At 39.9% G+C, this 17,288-nt stretch overlaps 1 protein-coding gene across 1 annotated transcript in view; it reads left to right on the top strand.

Annotated features, from left to right (window-relative positions):
• The window catches only part of PTPRR (protein tyrosine phosphatase receptor type R), a 154,507-nt gene that overhangs the window by 10,479 nt on the left and 126,740 nt on the right, over positions 1-17,288 (top strand). Inside the window, exon 2 of the mRNA XM_082487345.1 lies at positions 3,047-3,351. Coding sequence (XP_082343471.1) covers positions 3,047-3,351 — 305 coding nt within the window. The remainder of the gene's footprint in view (positions 1-3,046; positions 3,352-17,288) is intronic.

Here is a 17,288-nt window from a genome sequence, read left to right as displayed (position 1 = left end):
AACGACTGACTTGGAGCGTCTCATTGGTGCACACTGGTTGTTTCAGAGCTGATGCTTGGGGGTGTGAAGAAGGAATATTTTTCTCCTTCATCAGATTGAGAGGAATCTTTAGGTTCCCCTGTAGTATCAAGGGTGGCTTACTTGTTAGGGTCACCTGAGGCATCCGTAGCAGTGTGGGATCACGGTTAGGGCCTTAGGCACAGTCTGCTAAAATCAATGAAGTTTTTCATATGGGGCACTGTAAATACACGTAACCTACTTAAGCTACTGGGACTATGTGAACTTCCCAGAAAGCCAAGTTCAGCCGAGTCATTTTCTTGGAACGTATTTGAACTTCTGCGCTGTCACCGGGTAAAAATAGATTTGTGTGAGTGCAAAGAGTATGTTGTGTCATTAGACTTGTTAATTTCTCATTTCTACAGGGTGGGCCATTACCAAAGTAAATTCTGTTGTCCATCTTGAAAATCTGCTGCATTGGGCCATGTACTGAATCCGCTGCAGGGACCTGTGTTACTGTCATGATTTTTAGCATTGTAATGGAAGCAAGCCTGCTGGGATTTAGTGGGAAATGGAGATACTGTAGTTAAAAAGTACTGAGATTCATCAGCAGGCAAGCTTTTCGGGGAGTTCTTTTAACTATTGTTTTATCAAAAATAAGACAACTGTTCAAGTTTTTCTGTGTTACTCTGGATTCTGTCAAGATTAACTCTGAAGTCATACTTGGGGTTTACCTTAATATTATTCAGTGAAGAATTTGGGCTCATACTTAATTTTATTTTTTCTGCTTCTTTCTGTAAAAATAAATGAAATAAAAGGGGAGTTTGAAATAGTAAAGTGGATAAGAAATGCAACATAAAGGATTCCAGGAGAAGAACAGTGGGTTTGATTCCCTCAGAAACAAAGGAGTAGGAATGAAGGAAGCAACGAGGAACCACAGACACCAAATATGTTTTTAATTACATTCCTGTATATTATCTATGATCAGTTTTGGAATACTGGTTGTCTATGAAGGATACATGAAAATAATTCAACGAAGAGATGACTATGAGAAGTAGGTGACTATGAAAGTCCTGATGTTTCCTTGTTTTTATTTTGCCGTTCACTCAACTCTCTCAATTGCTAGGTAAGACCAGCCCTCGGGATTTTATCAATGAAGCCAGCCCCCACAAAGCTTAATGAGATCCCAGCAAGCTTAACAAGCTTTGAAATTCAGCTATCTCTAAGACTATACTCTGCAGTTTCTCTTTTTTTTGTTCCCTGCTGTCGTCTTCCCAATCCAAACCTGACAACAGCTGTACACATGTGACCTCAGTGGTCATCTAGGAAATTGTTAGTGTTTGTTTTTACCATTTAAAAGAGTAACTTTAGGTTTAGAATCATACTTTATACTAGGAGGATTTCTAAGTGTACTGCAAAATGCAGGATTCTCTGTTCTGTCATCTTCCTATTGATTTTCTGCTCATGTATGTTATGAATTGCTTCACTGCCTACTGACGTGGACCCGCTTTTGGCAGAGAATGCATTTCCCAATGATGCATAGCAATACTATAGCACAGATAAGGTATTGTCCTTGATTTTCCTAACCAAAATTTCATGAGGAAATTAGGTCAACAGAATGTAATTACCTACACTGAGATCTCCTAAGGGCACTGGGTAGAGCTGTGCAAATGACTGATTATTTTGATTTGCTTACAGAAGCAAAAAAAAATCAGAGGCAAAAATCAGTCTGAATAGAACAAAATTATTTCTTGTTCAACCTGAATTGAAACATGTTGTTGGTTCTGAGCTGCTCTTCACAGCTCATTATGAGAATTAAAATAACATTGATTTTTTTAAATATTTTTTTTAAAATACAGATCAGTGCACAAATGCAACATTGCCATTAACTCCAACGGCTTCTGAAGAGGAAATTCCAGGCTGATCAGAGCGAGCTCTCCGGGTTCACTTCTTTTAGAACACAAAGTCCCTTTTGTACCACAGTGGGTTTCCTAGAGTGCTCTTCCAGGAGGTGACTAATGCAGCTTCAGTTACTTTTTATGTCTAAAGGAGCTGATCCTTGCCTATTTTTCTGCTCAGAGGGACAGCCTGACTTCCAGACTGGGAGCTGAAAATGGGGTGTTGTAGCTGTTCTATTCTTCACAAAGGAACAGAAGAGTCACTAGATTTCATCCGTTAAAAAAAAAAAAAAAAATCAAATAAAACTTTAGTTCCGATTGCTTTTATAAAGGCATTATTAGGAAGTATTTCAACTATCAACAGAAAGTTTATTTTTCACTAATACATAGGTGATTAAAAACATGTAATTAAAAGAGTTCTTGTGCCCAACACCAAGGTATGCAATGTATGGCTAAATCCACGCACCTATATCTTCTCTACCGAGAGGCAGGTGGTCCATTGGCTGGCCAGGCAATGCTTGGCTGTAGGCTGGGTCATAACAGGAGATGGCACAAGTGACTGTAAGACCTGCTGATCTAAGCAGTTAATGGCAGCTGAACAGGGAATGCAGAATTATGATTATGGACTCAGGCATCTAAGCTTTACCTTTCTTCTCATTCTTACATGTTAAAGTCTGATTTTTGGTTCTGGTTCGTGGCCTTTTCTCCTCAAGTCCCTGTGCGTAAAAGATGATCAAAGCAATTCTCATCTCTGGTATTATTTGGTTGATTAAATAAATCAAAAAGTGGACTGCCTATGTTTTCCAATTGGAGTTGATACCGATATAAAAAGTTGGACTTGGCTCAGCATGTGCCCTGCTCTTGCACATCATTTTTGAAATGTAATCCTGGCTGGAAGTATAAGTAACATTTTTTAAAGCCCTGTAAAAATGAGTTTAAGAATGTGATACACTTCACATACTTAGTAGACTCTCTCTAGTGTTGTTAAGCTATTGCTATAGAAATTGCGTTGTGTTATTTTAAGGCAATTTTTGTCTTTCACAAATATTTTTTCCAAATCTTGCCGAACCCAAAAAATCTCATCAGATTTCCAGCACCGTCTACAGCATATCCAAGAGAGACGTTCTAAACTTATTCTTCTCTTTCTGCAGGCTGCTTTTCTGGAGACAATGACCACTTTTTGGCAATTCATCAGCGAAAGAGTGGGAAACCTGTGTTTATTTATCACCATGTGCAGAGTGTGGAGAAAAGTCTGGATACAGACAGTTATAAGAATTCCAAACAAAATTTCCATGCTTCTTCCCACACGAAAATAAGCAAGCTGCACCCTGCAATAATTGTTAAATCAACCTTCCCCAGACCTGCCTACGACCCATCCCTCAATCTGTTAGCTATGACTGGTCAAGATTTGGAAGTAGAAAATCTTCCTGTTCCTGCAACAAATGTGATTGTTGTGGTAAGTGCCTTTTCTTCTGAGTCCTGGAGTTGTTTTGTGAATATATATGCCTGTAAATAAATATAGATATAGATTGTAATTTGCGGTATCCAAAGTTCATATTCCATTTCCTCGCTGATCAGCTAAATCTAAATAATGGCCACACATCTTGAAGCTCTTCACTTTAGCAGAACTCGTATTCATATAGCATCATCATGATCAACAAGCAATCTGATGAACCGGTGCAGAATATAGCCTCTCTGTAGGTAAAGAACTTGCCTCAAATGCCTTTAATCCTCTTGTCTTGATTGGTATTTGCACTGCTTCTGCTGGATGGATTTTAAGCTTGTTCTGCATAGGGCACAAGAAAATGTACTTTAGGGAACAATTCAACAGAGGGAGGGAGATTTTAAAAGGCTGACGCAAAGGATTCATTCACTTCTATTTCTCCAGTGAATCCACCACTATGCTTACGTAGCTGTCTGAAAACAAGCCTGCTTCTTGCAGAGAATAAGGACAACATTTTTGTTGGTGTAAGCCATATGTGCTCCTTCTGGGATGTATGGTCTGGGGCCCTCCTCTTTCAGTTAACTAGGTGTGTGATCTATCCCATTTTCAGAAAAATGATGGCAGCGCTCCCTCCGGCAGCTGAAGGCGTGTCAGTGGGATGGTATACTGATGCCACCCTGCTGCATCCTCACCCTTCATGCCAGGGGAGCAGCACACTGCCAGTAGAGCTGTCGTCTGTGGCGTGCACAGCATGGTCTGCGTGCGCTCTGCGCAGACGCTGCTCTGCCTCACCCTGGTGCATAGGTAGCCCTGCTTGATTATGAAGAAGAGCATTGGGTTCATCCTTCTCCTTTCTGGAGGGAAGAACAACCGTTCATAATGGCTCGTGCACTCATTAGAGTGAACTAATAAAGATTAAACTGAAACAATGTGACTAATTACAATCAGCGGCTATTTGCCTAATTCTGTAAATTGCTCTGTGCAGAAGATGCTAGATTAAAAGCGAATGGCCTTTACAAACAAGGAAAGAAGATAGAGCGCACAACACTGGGGCATGTTAGCACACAAAGTGTTTCAGAATCACGTACGAGTTCCTTGTACTGTTGGTACCTCTGTAGATCTGCCCTCATGAATGCACCAAATGCAATAAAGGCTAGTGATGCAGGAAGGAATAATCAGGGAAAAAAAGGTAGTGATTTTATTAGCCTAACATTAAAGTTCTAATAGTTAAAAAATACTGTCAGAGAACCAGGCTCCAAAAAGCTGTGCTCTGGACTTGTTACATCCCACATGAACAAGACCTCCTAATCTGAGATTAGATGGCTAGCACAGTCGGTGGACTGGATTTGGTTGTATGCAAGTGTTTGTATCAGAGCAAAATAAGGTATGGACAGCCATGCTTCAGCACGGACATGCCAACTGTACACAAAGTCCCAGTACTGAATAGGAGGAGGAGATGCCAAGCAAGTGGGATGCATCCATGCCCCAAGCCAGCCTAAACCGGCAGGGTCAACTCCGTAGTAACGGTACCTGCTCTCTTTTTTCCACATTAAGCATTATTTCAATTCCTGTGAAGATGAAACCTTTCTGTTAGTGCAAGGAACAGAGAATATGCACGGGCCCTCATTTTTTCATTAGATGATGCTATTACCTATAGCCTGTTATTTTAGTAGAGCTTTGCAAACTTTTGGAGACCCGCAGTCCTCAACCTGCAATGGAAGAATCCTGCAAGATATTCTGGGGCTACCCTGATTTTAGCTGACTGGCTCTGTGCCTGCATTAAAAGCTAAACGAGGCAGATTTTCAATTGGCAGTCACATAAAAAAGGTCTATTAAATCTACATTAAGTTCTCATTAAGTGACCTCGGTCTGAAGCTTTGCTACTGCATTTCTAGGATGGAGCTGCTGCTCTGAAGCCTTCTGTTCTGGCTGAGAACCATATGTGCTTTAAGGGGGGGCATAACAGCATGAGCTAATCATGACATGAAAGCTGTTTGTTGCTTGGGATCTTCAGCTATCTCTGGGTTTGTTGAAGGACAGTATTTTTGGTTTGTTTTTAATGTCATCCTTTCAGAAAAAGCCTTTGGGAAAGCACATGTTTCAAAGCTGAAGTGCTGAGAGTAGGACGTCTCACTGGACTAATCCCACAATAAGAAATTTTGGAGGTGTCTTCCTCCAAAGGACAGCTGTCCCACAGCAGGGTGGTTGCCATAATCCAAGCGCAGCCCTGCTCTTTCCAGGTCTCTGCACTTCAATGTTTTGTTTCCCCCTCTTGAATTTCACCTTAAATAAATTGTAATGTTACTGTCATTGCCAATTTGTTTTTGAATGCACGTATATAGCTCCTTCTTTGTTTCGAACTAGCACTTACTGCTTGTTGCTGCTTTTCAGTTTTTATCATATAGGGCAAGCGGCAACATTTGTTGTTTTGCCCTGGCTGACCCTTTTTGTTCCAGCCTTTAGCAACGTTGTTGGTTGCTCAACTTGAAAGGGCAATTGCTAGTGTTAATGCTTCCTGTAATCCAGTTACGTGACTAGTGCACATTGTGATTTAGTATGAAAGCCAGCAACAGGGGTTATTTTTTTAAATAAATCAACGCTCTTGTGGCTCTGCAGAGAGGAGGAAACTGAATTCAATCTAATTTCGGTGACTTGAAGTCCATTTTCTTCATGATCGAGGTGGAAAGGTAGGGTGAATGGATGCCTAATGTAGAGCTATTACAAGGTTACGTTTTGTGCTAAGGACTAGACCATCTGACAAGCAAAATGTTGCCAGTGCGCAGCAGAGTGCTATAAAGCCAAGAATTCTGCAGGTATTGTGTCAAAAAGTGATGTTTTGTGACTATCAATAAAGAACGCATGTTAAGAAGTAATTTTACTGAACCCGGGGAAATTGTAGTGCTTGTTTGCCTAAGGTAGGAAAAGGAAAGATTTATTTTCTGGGAGTGAGTTTTATGTAGCTGAAGGCTTTCCATCATGTTACCCAGTATTAAGTTCCTGTCTTTGTGTGTGTGTGTGTTCAGTGCACATTGTTTGTTGAGGGAAGTGAGGACAATCCAGAGCTCTTAGAAGCATTTTGACTGTTCTATAAATGCCTTAGTGCTTAACCATATGCTCTGTTTAGCTATCTCTCTAAATGACGTGAGACCAACTCATCGAAAATTGCTTCATTAACATATGGAATTACATAATTTTTTTGTAATACTTGAGAGTTTTCTGTTTGTATGGGTTTATTTCAGATCTCAGAAGCTGTGCACTCATCAAACATATTCGAGAGTTAGTAGTGAAATGAACAAGTTCTCCAAATGTTTAGTTGTGTTTATTCCAAGTCTTTCCAATACTGAATGTGAGCACCACCAAGGTTAAGGCAGCACAAATGGTCTGTAGATAACCACTTATGATTAAAAATGTTGCTGTCTAACACGCTTGTTAAAAAACCCAAACATACATACCTACATATATATAGTTAGGGCTGAACTTGAGTGTAAAGCAGAAGGACTTGTAAAGGTTACAGCTCAGACTAGGTCTAAAGTGTCACTTTGTAAGGGTGCTAAAGCTTCATCCTTTGCAACCTGATATAGTTTGGTCTGTCCAAAGTCTCTCTCAGGCACACAAGTGTGTTGTACAAAGATTAGACCAAGCTCCTCAGATGCTTTTTTCTCTTGTATCCTGTGAAGCGTTTCAGAAATGTAAAGGTAATAAACTTGCTCAATACATCAAGATTTTCCCTTTCACATCTCGCCACTACTATACACCTTCTTATATAAATGTGAAAATCTGTCTCTATTTCTGTTGCTTAGAAAGGTCACAACACTATACAGTACCTGAAAATTCAGTGCATCTCGTCAGTTTTGTTTGGTTCACATGAGTGGTACTGAACTGAGTTGATTTAATTAGAATTTCGCTCAGCTAATGTCAGTAGGACGTAAGATTCACAGACAGCCACGCAGAGCTTCTCTTTGCCTTTTCCATGGCGTTTTGTCTAAGGCTGAGTGCCTCAGAGCTATAGCTCTGCCATACCATTACATCTATTTTGTCACCAGTGTTTCAGCCATCTACCTTCGAGCACACTGAAGAGCACAAGGTAGAGCTTCGGGTGCTGGTGCTTTGAGAGAGGATTCAGGGAAGAGTAAAGCACATGAATGTATGGATCTATAAGTAGATATCCACATGTGAACTGGGTATTCAAGCTTCAGTATAGGCAGTGGAAGTCCAGCCTAGTGGTAGTCTGTTAAGCTATCTAGCACATTTCTAAACAATTTCTGTATGATTAGAGAGTTAATATAGGTCAGGGGCCATATCCAGTAGTCAGAGTGGATCTGGTAATCCTGGTTTTGAGCTTAATACTGACACGGGCCATTTTTTCTCCATTTTCTCACTGCCAGAGAACAGTACCAGATGCATTTAATCCACCAGTAGAACACAGCCTCGATGTCTGCTTCAGGATGAGCTGAGTATCTCCCTAAGCCCAAATGGCTGTAGTGACAAGATTTCTACTGATGATAGTGGGTGCTTAAGCACCAACTGCACGCTGACTGCTGACATAGTTATATATATTCATAAATGCACACAGACATGTACATTTAGTGCCATCTTAATGTGGAGCTGATCCCAGCTAGAACAACACATTTTATACTGAAGTGATGTGGAAATCCTTTCCAAATCTAGGCACGGTTCAAGTAGGTGGGCTGCTTCTGGGTGGCTTTGGGTAGCTGAAAACTATGAGGCTGTGAAACCACAGCAGAACTGCTTTTACACTTATGTCAAATTCATCCCACCAGTACTGCTATGTCCTCTTCTCTAACTTTGCTCTTACTACATACGCAGAGAAGCTGCATCTCTTGCTCGCTTACTGACATGGCCTTACACATATAAGTTTATTCCCCCATCAGTTCTCCACTTCCTGATGAATCAGCTTTAATTACCAGTGTCGAGACCCAGAACTCATCTACCTTATTTTTTCCTATATTTTATTTCATTGTTCCAACCACCTTTTCTGCTGGAAATGTCTATTTTTCTAATTCTTTGTACTTTCTGTGAAGTCATGGCTTCCACATGGAACGTCCTCTCTAAGTTCCTCTAGTAACACACAGGATGTCCTACTCTCTCCTCCTTCATGTATCCACACAAGACTTACTTTTGATGCAAGATTTGCTTCTTCCTTGTAAAGATCAGCCAAACAAAGGGAACCAGACTACAAAATATCCTTTCTTCTGAACACTGAAATTGCCTCTACTGACTTGTTTTGATGTGTCATAAGAAGAACTGGATGAGGAGAGCTTGATAAAAAGGTGGCAGCATTCAATCACAGAATCACAGAATCACAGAATCATCAGAGTTGGAAGGGACCTCTAGAGATCATCTAGTCCAACTCCCCTGCTAAAGCAGGATTGCCCAGAGCACATTACTCAGGACTGCATCCAGGCGGGTCTTGAAAATCTCCAGGGAAGGGGACTCCACAACCTCCCTGGGCAGCCTGTGCCAGTGCTCTGTCACCCTCACCGTAAAGAACTGTTTCCGTGTATTTGAACGGAACTTCCTGTGTTCTAACTTGTGCCCATTGCCCCTCGTCCTGTCACTGGGAACCATTGACAAGAGCCTGGCTCCATCCTCCTTCAACCCACCCTTTAGATACTTGTATGCCATAATAAGGTCTCCCCTCAGCCTTCTCTTCTCCAGGCTAAAGAGTCCCAGCTCTCTCAGCCTTTCCTCATAAGGGAGATGCTCCAAGCCCTTAATCATCTTAGTTGCTCTTCGCTGGACTCGCTCCAGCAGTTCCCTGTCCCTCTTGAACTGGGGAGCCCAAAACTGGACACAGTATTCCAGTTGTGGCCTCACCAGTGCAGAGTAGAGGGGGAGAATGACCTCCCTTGACCTACTGGCCACACTCTTCCCTATGCAGCCCAGGATTCCATTGGCCTTTTTGGCGACAAGGGCACATTGCTGGGCCATGGATAATTTACTGTCTACTGATCCTTCCAATCATTTTCAGTCCAAAAAATATTTTGCCTGTAGGTACATTTTTGTAAAGACATTTAATATAGTTTTCTTTTATCTTCATAAAAATGGAACAATGACTGTGGAATTTGCTTTTTACTTTTCTTTAAGTGGAAAATACATGTATTTTGGTAATATAAGATGACCTCTTTTTCAAGGCTAAGTCCTAGAGTTTTACTGAATGAGATGAGTAGGATACAGAGAGCCCTCTGAGTCACAGCACCAAGCTTTGTGTGGTCTTTCTGCGTATCAGAAGCTAAATGGCCTTCTGAAAATCCCCAAAAGAGGAGATGCTCTGATAATCTTTCTTCACTAACAACCTAATCTAGCTTTCCCCAGCTGTCCACTCCACTGACTGATTGTCTTTTCATAGTGTCTTACTACTGTTTTCCCTGATGTTGAATACCTTGCCTTGATATAACATAAAATCTCTTCCTTATTTCAGTTCTCCTTGTTAGGAACTCTTCTGTCTTGCAAATACTGTGTCAGCTTCTGCTGCCACAGCATCCACCCAGTTAACTGGCCTAGTAAGGCCATGGTGAACAGTCTGTAAAGTTATATTTAAATGTCTGATAAAAATGCGTAGAAATCTGTGAGAGACTGTGATAGCTGAAAGTGATCCATGAGACCAGAAATTTAGGACTGCCTTTAGGAGACCATTCTCATGGTGATTCTTCATTTGGGAGGGAGAAGAGGGGAGAGGAGTGGATGAGGCTGGGGACGTTCTTACGACAGAACAGGCAGGGCATCTGAAGCAAGTGGTTCGTTGTTCCTCATGCACCGTCTGCCTTCCATCATGTGTTTCATGATACGTTATACTACAGTTAGTTTGGAAGTTATTCAAAATGGTAATTTTATCTTCCTACTACAGCCTATACAGTAATGTCCTAATTTTCACTGGGATACATGTAGATTTATGTATATGCAGTTCTATCTATAGCTAGAGGTAGTTATACTATATTGTACTAACGGAAGTAAGTAAGGAGCCGCTTTTTGAATACACCTGGGGTCTCAGCCTTGAGTCTGTCTGACTCCAAAGGCCATTTACCTTCTGGTACGCAGAAAGACACAGCTTGGTGCTGTGATTCAGAGGGCTCCCTGTATCCTGCTCCTCTTGTTCGGTAAAAGTACCCCGAGCTCACCCCCTCTGTAGGCCTTGTGAAGAGGTGGTCAAAATACTTTTGAAAGTATATTAGGCTAGAAAATGGGGTGAGAATAAGGCAAAAAAGTTTGTTATGAGTGAGGAGAAGAAGTAGTCCATAAAGTGGCAGGTCAGCCAGTGCTGGGGCAAACAGCCAAGCTAACTGTCTATGAAACATAACAAAAAGTCAGATGTCACTTTTTGTCACTTAACATCTGTTATTGCCAGCCTAAGAGAGGGATTGGCACTGGGCCAGGCAGAGGAGGAATAAGAAGAAAATCATGTCTCTGCAGTGACTTGTCAAAGGGGGAGTAAGATCTCAAAATCCAGTAAGGTATCAGCTGTGTCCCTCTCCGTTTCCAGGTCATGTATTTGTCTGATGCTTGGAACAACAGAGGACAAGTGCCGTGCTGATAGACAGTGAAGTTTTAAGACCTTATTGTAATACAGTGCTGAATTGCTAACAAACTCTAAATGTTAGTCACACATTACAACAGTGTGCGACATCAGTCAGTATCCTTAGTGTGATTGTTATAATCACTGTTGTGTCCCGTTACACTTCACATCATGACACCGACCACCAGGTGTTCACAGTATTTGGTTTCTAGACTCAAGTCCACCTTCTAAGAAGAGAGTGATGCTCACCATTATCTTAGTCCTTTCTCAAGTAATTATACTGGGCATAACGTATCTGCAGCAAGCCTTGCAAATAGACCTAATAGCCCGCAGCTCTGTCATTCTGGCTTTTGTTTGCACAAAGGAATCTGGAGAATCTGCATTAGTTGGCCTCATTTGCTTTCTGCTTCCTTCTGTGCACTTCAGCAGGGATAATTGCATGCTGAACCATTATCACGCTATTGTGTTTGCTGTCAGTCTTTGTGGAAAACAGGAAAGACTGCATTAGGTTGTAACATGCACTAAGACCTCCTTAAGGCACTTTTTTGTCATCTGACTTACAAAACGTTAAAAGAATGTTAGTGGGGTATTCAGCAACCCAGTGCTTTAATGGATTAGCTCACTGCTGGCAGTTTGGGCGTTATTTTCTGTCTTATTCGGTGGGATGCTAAAGTTGCACGAAAGCTAGTCATAGCTTTCACAAATTGCGCAGATCCTCAAAGTTTTTCTTTTCCTGCATTTTTTTGGTGAAGGGAAGGTGTTTCTTGAAGTCGTTTAGTTTTCTTCATAAGCTGCACAGCTTAAACGAAAAATGCGTATCAGGAGCAGGCATGTTATATGTTTTTAAACTGAAGGCTAAACAGCATTGTGCAATTCATCTGTAAGAAGGTATCAGCTCTTCCATACTTCTTTCAGCTGTATGTTCTTATAACCTACCAGTCCCAGCTGTAAAGTAGATACTTCTGTGTAGCAGAAAGGAATCTGCCTATGTTTTTTCATTCTTGGAACTGCTGGCTTTCGTCAGCCAGGAAGATCTTTATTAATTGATAATTGACTTTTTTTTTTTTTTTTCAAAACAGAGATTTTTGATGCAATTGGATTGAATTCAGCCACAGTTGCAGCCAAATCAAAGATCTTCACTTTTGCTTAAGCATTTTCAAGATATCTTGGAGGTGCAGGAGAGTTCAAGTGTGAGAGGAAAGCTGTATACCCAAATGAGGGAGACCTGGCTCAAAGCCTTGCTCTGAAGGAGGTAGAGGAGAAAATGGAACCTGAGTCTTTCTCATTTCACATGATCTAGTCGCTGAGCTAAGGGGTACAGGGTGCCATTTACCTAATACTCGTAGATGAAATGATTTGTTTGACCCAAAATGCATTGTTTCAGCCAACTGAAAATTTGGAGAAGTATTGATCTTGGAGTTATCCAGTACAAATTTCTTCTACGTGTTACAATTTGGTCTCCAAAATAGGGAAAAAAAACAAAACACAAAAACCCAAGCCTCTCTGCTGCCTCCGTATTGCTTACATGGCACCATTTATTCCTCTGATTGAAATAGGCTTCTGTGCCATTTCTGTGCCATGCTGTACTGAATTCCAGAAGAAAAGACCCGGAGATTTTAGACAGCAGTGGATTTGCCATCCCTGCTTTTCGTTTGGCTTCTTTATGACAATGCCAAAACTGCACTTTGGGTTTTTTAGCATTTTGGCTTTGGAGGTAGCCTTGTACTCCATATGGGCTGGAACTGCACTGATTCCATTACCCTGAACAGTACAGACAGGCGTGTATTTCAGCAGGAGTTCAGGAGATTGCTAGACCGCTATCAATGTTCTGTATTCCTTTTACAAGTGAGCTGAAACCTATTACTGCCTAAATTTGACTAAGAAAAGGGAAAAGTTTCCTGGCACACAGACTTCCAGATGCCATCACTGGAATCACACACGCTTGATGTCCAAAATCATAAATTAACAAAATGGCCTTACTGGGGTCATGAGACCCACCAATAAACAAACCAGTGCCTACTTCCCACAATAAATCTGTGCATTTTGTTGATAATGTTCAGGAATAAAGACTGAAGAAGCACTTTTTCTTTTTTTTTTTAGAATTCTTTTAGCGCCCTCAGAGAGCTATCTTTGTGAAAACTGAAGTCCCCTACAGTAACATTTCAAAGGCAGATAAAGGGCACTCAGATGAAAAGACAGCAAGACAGCATGTGTTTCCTTATCAGTCAACGTTTTGTTGGATCTGGCAATTCAGACTCTGGAATAATCCTTTTGGTTCTTCACTTCTGACATTGTTGTTAGGAAAAATGACAGCTTCTATAAAGTTCCTCAATAGATGGTTCCTAATGTGTTCTTGTATGTAACCCCTTAAATATTACTCCTTATAAAAATTCCTTTTGAAAAAGAATTTTTTTTTTATATATATATCATTGCTACATTAATATGTGATATTTTTAAAACAGTGATGTTTTGAATCAGAGAAACATTATCAGCGAGGAGAAGGTGATCTTTTGAACACACATTTAAAAATGCTTCATAGATCAAGTATTACCGCACTTAGGGCATCTCTCTTGCAAAAAATAAATATTGAATTCTGAAATGAAATGCATAGGCTAGGAGGATATTGGAGATTGAAAGTGATCACATAGCTGTCAACTGAATGATGTTTTTTCAGTCACCTTAGTATTGAAATGGTTCATGGAAAGGGGAATAACTCAGGGAGGTAAGTGGAGAGGTACAAAGTCTTTGTCTTTGATACTGTTGCTAAAAGCATTTAAGTAATGTTTTGCTGTCCTTCCTTTGAAGGTCAGTCATAACTGACAATTTGTAATGGAGCTAATTCTTATTTGGCTCTGCACCACGATAAACTGGTGGAAAATACTTCTAGGGGACACAGTGCTTTGAATCGAGTATATGGTAGAAGCATCATGAAAAGGATTGTGGGTATACATCAAGACTGCCAATATAATAGCATTGAATAGTGTAGAAAAGTGGTTGACAGCATATGTTATATCTATGTTTATTCAAACATGAATTAAAACAGATTTACATTTCAGCCTTTATTAGCTGTTGGAGAATAATAGTAGAATGTCTGCTTTGTAGAGATTTGGCTGAGGATACGCATTCTCCTTGGGAACGGTCATTGTGTAATAAACTAGCAGAGAAATCAATGACAATATACATCAAGATTTTTACATTTACAATATGCTAAAGTAAATTTTACTTGATTTACACAATGTCATTGTTTGAATTTAATTTCATTTTTTTTCCCCGTTTCCCTGTTGGTGTTTTTAGAATAAGAGGTATTTTTGCTGGTACTAATTGTACTAGTAATCTTGTTTTCTTTTTGAAAATACACTGATAGAAATAAGGATCGCTTCTGTTACGGTCCTGTGGTCTTCTGGCGAGGCTTATATCTTTCTGCGCTGTTTAGCCAAATTGTTGTTATGCTTTCTTCCTGCGACACATAATGTATTGTCTAATTAAGAACACAGCTCTGGAGGCTAACCTTTACAAATAGATACATTCCAATTTCATGTAATAAAAATGATTTCATGCTATAACAGTTTAATTTCAGGTACTGTACCATGTAGTTCTATAGTAGTGCAGTCTTCTGAGCTAACAGGTCATTAAACCACAAATGTTTTGCGTTAGTGGAAGAATGACCTTAAATACTGGAATCTCAGTGTCTTTGCATTCTTTAGGAAAATAAGGCTAAAACACTACAGAAATTATGTCCCTTGTCTTAAAGTGATAATGAAAAATAAGCATGAAGCAGATGTTTTCCCCCAAAGCTCTGTCATAGGCTTTCTCTGTAATGGTGCTACAGGATGCTGAGGCTTTGCCTAATTAGCCACAGTAAAAGTGTATACAGGCAATATAAATTAACCTGAAAATTAAAAATGCTTACTCTCTTTCTTCCACTCTTTTTTGTTTAAAGTATAGCTACACTAGTTACACTTTGTCCATTGCCTACTGTGACAGAAACTTAGTTTTAAAGGTCTCTAGACTGACCCTGGTAAAAATACTCTGTTAAAGGATGGCTGGGGAGGGAGGAAGGCAGGCAATTATCAGCAGTAGGAACACCTCTCTGATGTGCTGTATACATACTTTTGTGGTTGGAACAGGAGACTACTGACTGAAGTTGGGAGAATAAGGAAACCTTAACTGCAAATTTAAAATAGCACTTTGATCGTGAAATAGCAAGAAAGCTATTGAATATTGATCAGGAAAATTGTTAAAACAAAAACAAAAAACACACAACAACAACTGACCCTTCTAGAAATAGGTAATAGGACAGTAATTAAAGAGACTGATAATTTGAAATCCATACACTAAATCAAAAATTAGATTGTAGCTTTAATTTTTAAATTTGCTTCCTAAGAATCTGCCTGAAAATGGATATAACCTTTAATGAAATAACTGTAATGTGAGGCTTTCAGTAATGAATGAATTAGAAAACCATATGGATGCATTAAGTAGAATAATAAATGTACCATACACAAAAGTAGGACATCCATAAATCATTTATGATGTCCCTTCTCATCAGTTCTTGGCTCTTTGAGTCTTAATTGAAAGCCAGGGTAGCTGGATATTAGAAAAACTAAATTTGTTAGTCAGATAACAGACAACTTTCATTAAAACATTAATTAATTTAAGAAGGCTGAGGGCCTGATACATTAAAAATACTTGCAGAGCTACTTTAGTTATATTCTTTCTATTTTAATTGCTATCTTTCTCTGGTCAATGAAAATTATTTTTGTTCTCCTTAAATTTGCTCAGAAAGTATGATGGAATACTATTGTGTTTATAGAATTAAGTATTGTCTTGTCTGAACAATTCCAAATGCTTCAAACTGCTGCATGGCACAGTAACAAAAGTTAAATGTCTATTCTTACAGTAATGGCAAGTGAGCTTGTTTCATCTTTCAAATGCAGAAATTTAGAGGACCCGTGTTAGGCAGTTCATTCTACGTGCAGTCCTTCTTGCTAGTAGAGACAAAGGAACACTGCATAAAATACCTTTTTCTTTTTTTCTTTTCACTTTTCTTCTATTTAAACATACTAATTTAAACTCTCTTTTTATCACCTTTAGTAGTTTCCTCCTTGGAATCTGATCTTATTAAGAAGATGGCCGAAATAAACATTTTCAAGCACTGTCTTATAAAATGAGGGCATGAAATACATGCCGAAATTAATGTGAGGCCTAAGCTCCAAATTTACTTTGCCAAAGAGGTCCATGTCTATGTCAAAATGATCAGAGTTGTACTGATTCTAAAAATATAAAACATTCAGTCTGACAATAATATTATTCAGTATGAAAAGCACACCTTTGTGGTGGTGGTAAATATGCTAAGAAAAAGTAGAGATAGGCAGCTTCTTTTCAGGGACCATATTTATTTCTGTCCAAGAGTGGGATGTTTTTATAATCAATTCTCCATTATCCTAAATGAGGGACTAAGGGATGTTGTGGATAATGAAAAAAACTCAACCTGATAATGTAATGTAACAATATAACACAATAACCTCATGATGTAGATGTACTGGGCACAGAGTTAGCTCACATCTGTCAGGGCTTGCTAGCCAAGTCCTAGCATCAATACACAGAGCTGGCCATCTCTAACCAAAAAGTCCCTTGGAGTCCCAGTGCCAGGGAATGTATTGCAGAACACGAGGAGCATCAATCTCAGCGTTGAGTTACGGTATCCTCCTGACTCTGAGCCACCACTGCTTAAGGGCAGCTTTGGTGTCTCCACATTCATGTGCTATTAAATGGAAATCCAAGGGCAACTGAGCACTGACTGTATTTCTAGGCCAGGAAATGTATTTCTCGGCCAGACTCAGATGTTCCCATCTGTCCTACCCACAGTCAAACCATTTCTCTCGTTCTCATGTAATCGTTCTTTCTTCTCCTGTAATGCTACCAGTTTGTTTGGCTGGCCAGCCAGGTGTGTTCAATAGTTGGCAGTGCTTTCTCTTGGCCCACATCAAATTCACTTTTGCTTTCTACCATTAGCTTTCAGTGGACTGTAAAACTGGCTTGGCTTACATTTGTAGGCTTTCCTAGGGACTAGCCAAAATTTCCTTGCATGCCCTGTTTGACTCATGGGCTGCCAGTTGACCACTCCTCATCTGGTATGAGCACAGCCCTAGAAATTCTTTTCATTAAAGGTAAGAGACTTTAAGCGAAGATCCAGTGCTTTTGGCAGGCTGCATATTAATCTCTTTTGATCAATCACTGAAGAAATTAAATACTTGAGAAATACATATCTGCTGCTTGAAAGGACTGTTCAATCACTGTGGCCTCATTAATGTCTTGTGTGTTGCCAGTGCCAGTGATCCCAGCCTTTGCCAAACACAGTTGTATAAGTTTGGCAAGGGCTGCTAGCTTTCCTTTGTTGTCTTAATGTTGTTAT

The sequence above is a fragment of the Vanellus vanellus genome, assembly GCF_965231255.1.
Source record: "Vanellus vanellus genome assembly, chromosome: 1".
In the NCBI taxonomy this organism is placed as follows: Eukaryota; Metazoa; Chordata; class Aves; order Charadriiformes; family Charadriidae; genus Vanellus; species Vanellus vanellus.
Note: the sequence above shows the minus strand (reverse complement) of the source record. Positions and strands in the feature narration are given on the sequence as shown.